Here is a 1769-nt window from a genome sequence, read left to right as displayed (position 1 = left end):
CGCCTGGTAGGGGTTGTGGTGGTTGTGGTAGTGGTGGTAGGGCGGGGGCGGAGGCGGGTGGTGGTGGTGGTGGTGCGGGGGCGGGGCCGGGTAGGGGTAGGCGACGCCGAAGGCGGCCGTGCCGTTGCCGTTGGCGACAGGGGGCGGCGCGGCGGCGTAGTAGGCGGAGCTGGCGTTGCCGGGGTTGGGCGCGGCGTTGGCGGGGTAGCCCATGGCCGGGCCGGGAGGCGTTGGGGCCTTGGCGTTGGGGCGGTCGCCGTCGGGCGGGTGCGCCGCTGACGAGGAAGAGGACGCGGGATGCATGGCGCCGGCGGCGGGAGCGGCGCTGGGGTTTTGCTTGCTTGCTTGCTTGCTTGCTGGGGATGGGAGGGGAGGGGATGAGGGAGGCGACTATGGTGATTTGGGATCTGGAGGAGGAGGACAGGAGGAGCAGCAGGAGGATGGAGTCGGTGGGTAGAAACGGCGGTGGAGGGCAGCGCGTGGTGGGTTGGCGTAAATGCAAATGCGCCGTGTTTTTTGCTCCTTTTTTCTCGGCGTTGGTTTAGTGGATGGAGTATCAACTTCGATTCTCCACGCCGCACGTCAGGTCGTCGTCGCGTTGGTCTGTAAATAATCGTGCCACTACGCGTTCGGTAAATGATCGCGTATGTACACATATATAGAGCGTTGTGGTCTTGTGGAGCATTGCGCGTCGCCACGAGATGCCAAGTCTAGCTCCAGCTTTTGGAATCTTTTCTTTTGTTTTGACCGACAGGGGCCGGCTCTGGCGTTTCAACGTCGCCGTGGACACGAGGCGATGTTTCCCAAGTGGCAATGGACGAGGCATGCAAATTGCAAAAGTGGCAGGGGACGAGGAGTGCCCAAGTCTACCCGGCCCTTGACGAAAATTCCGTCCGAATCTTCTCTGCTACTACAAAAAGGTCCGTCGAAAACAAAGAGAAGGACCCTCGACATTCGACACTGAAGACGTGACTCAAGCTAGAGAGTGGAAGCGACACGGTTCTCGCTTTGTCGAAAACGAGGCAGGAGCGGTGAAAGGGATGAGTGGTGGGTGCCACTTTTCTTCTCCCAGCTTGAACGCAACCCGCACCAGCAGGAAAAAGGAAGCCGCGTCCCTTGGTTGTGTGTTCTTTCCCTTCGCGCACAAGCAAAAATGAATGGCCTCTCATTCTCATTTCCACTATCTTTCTTCAGGATTCTCCTCTTGTCACGCATCTGTCGGCTCTGTACAGCAATCTCACCGCAATTTCACATCGAGATGATTCCGCGGCAACCTAGCCATTTCCAATGTAAACCTCTAAAACAAACTCGATTTTATCCGCGGGCAGTAATACGGGAGACCACATACATTTCAAACTAGATTTAAACAAGCTAGACGGCTTTCATACGAACCTGATGATTTTCATCAAAACCGGACCAAAAACATTACATTTTCGACATATTTCAACTAAACTATAGCGGACTAGGCATTTTGTAACATGGTCTAAATGATTGCCAACCACGTGGCGCCCGTTTCCCACGACATGTCTTCCCGATGTCAGGCAACCTCACCGGCCGGCCGTGAGCCCCGGGAAGTGAAGTTGCAGAAGGGGAAGTATTGTAGTGGCCTTCCTCAGACCCAAGTCTGTGACGTGATCTCGTTCGCCTGCTCGCCGAAGATTTGCCCCTTCGCAAGACGGTGCTTGTCGAGGAACACCAACACATGCGGTGCCAGCTGCTCTTTCGCTGGCGAAGGAGCCACGGCTCGTTGTCGGACGCCTCCTCCATCA

General features: G+C 56.7%; 1 protein-coding gene across 1 annotated transcript in view; it reads right to left on the bottom strand.

The window, feature by feature from the left end:
* Positions 1–600, bottom strand: part of LOC119295442 (NDR1/HIN1-like protein 10) — a 5797-nt gene extending 5197 nt beyond the window's left edge. Inside the window, exon 1 of the mRNA XM_037573862.1 lies at positions 4–600. Coding sequence (XP_037429759.1) covers positions 4–303 — 300 coding nt within the window. The 5' untranslated portion in view covers positions 304–600. The remainder of the gene's footprint in view (positions 1–3) is intronic.
* Positions 601–1769: the final 1169 nt, after the last annotated feature.

The sequence above is a fragment of the Triticum dicoccoides genome, chromosome 4B (genome assembly GCF_002162155.2).
Source record: "Triticum dicoccoides isolate Atlit2015 ecotype Zavitan chromosome 4B, WEW_v2.0, whole genome shotgun sequence".
Classification (NCBI taxonomy): Eukaryota; Viridiplantae; Streptophyta; class Magnoliopsida; order Poales; family Poaceae; genus Triticum; species Triticum dicoccoides.
This window is presented reverse-complemented; position numbering and strand designations above follow the sequence as displayed.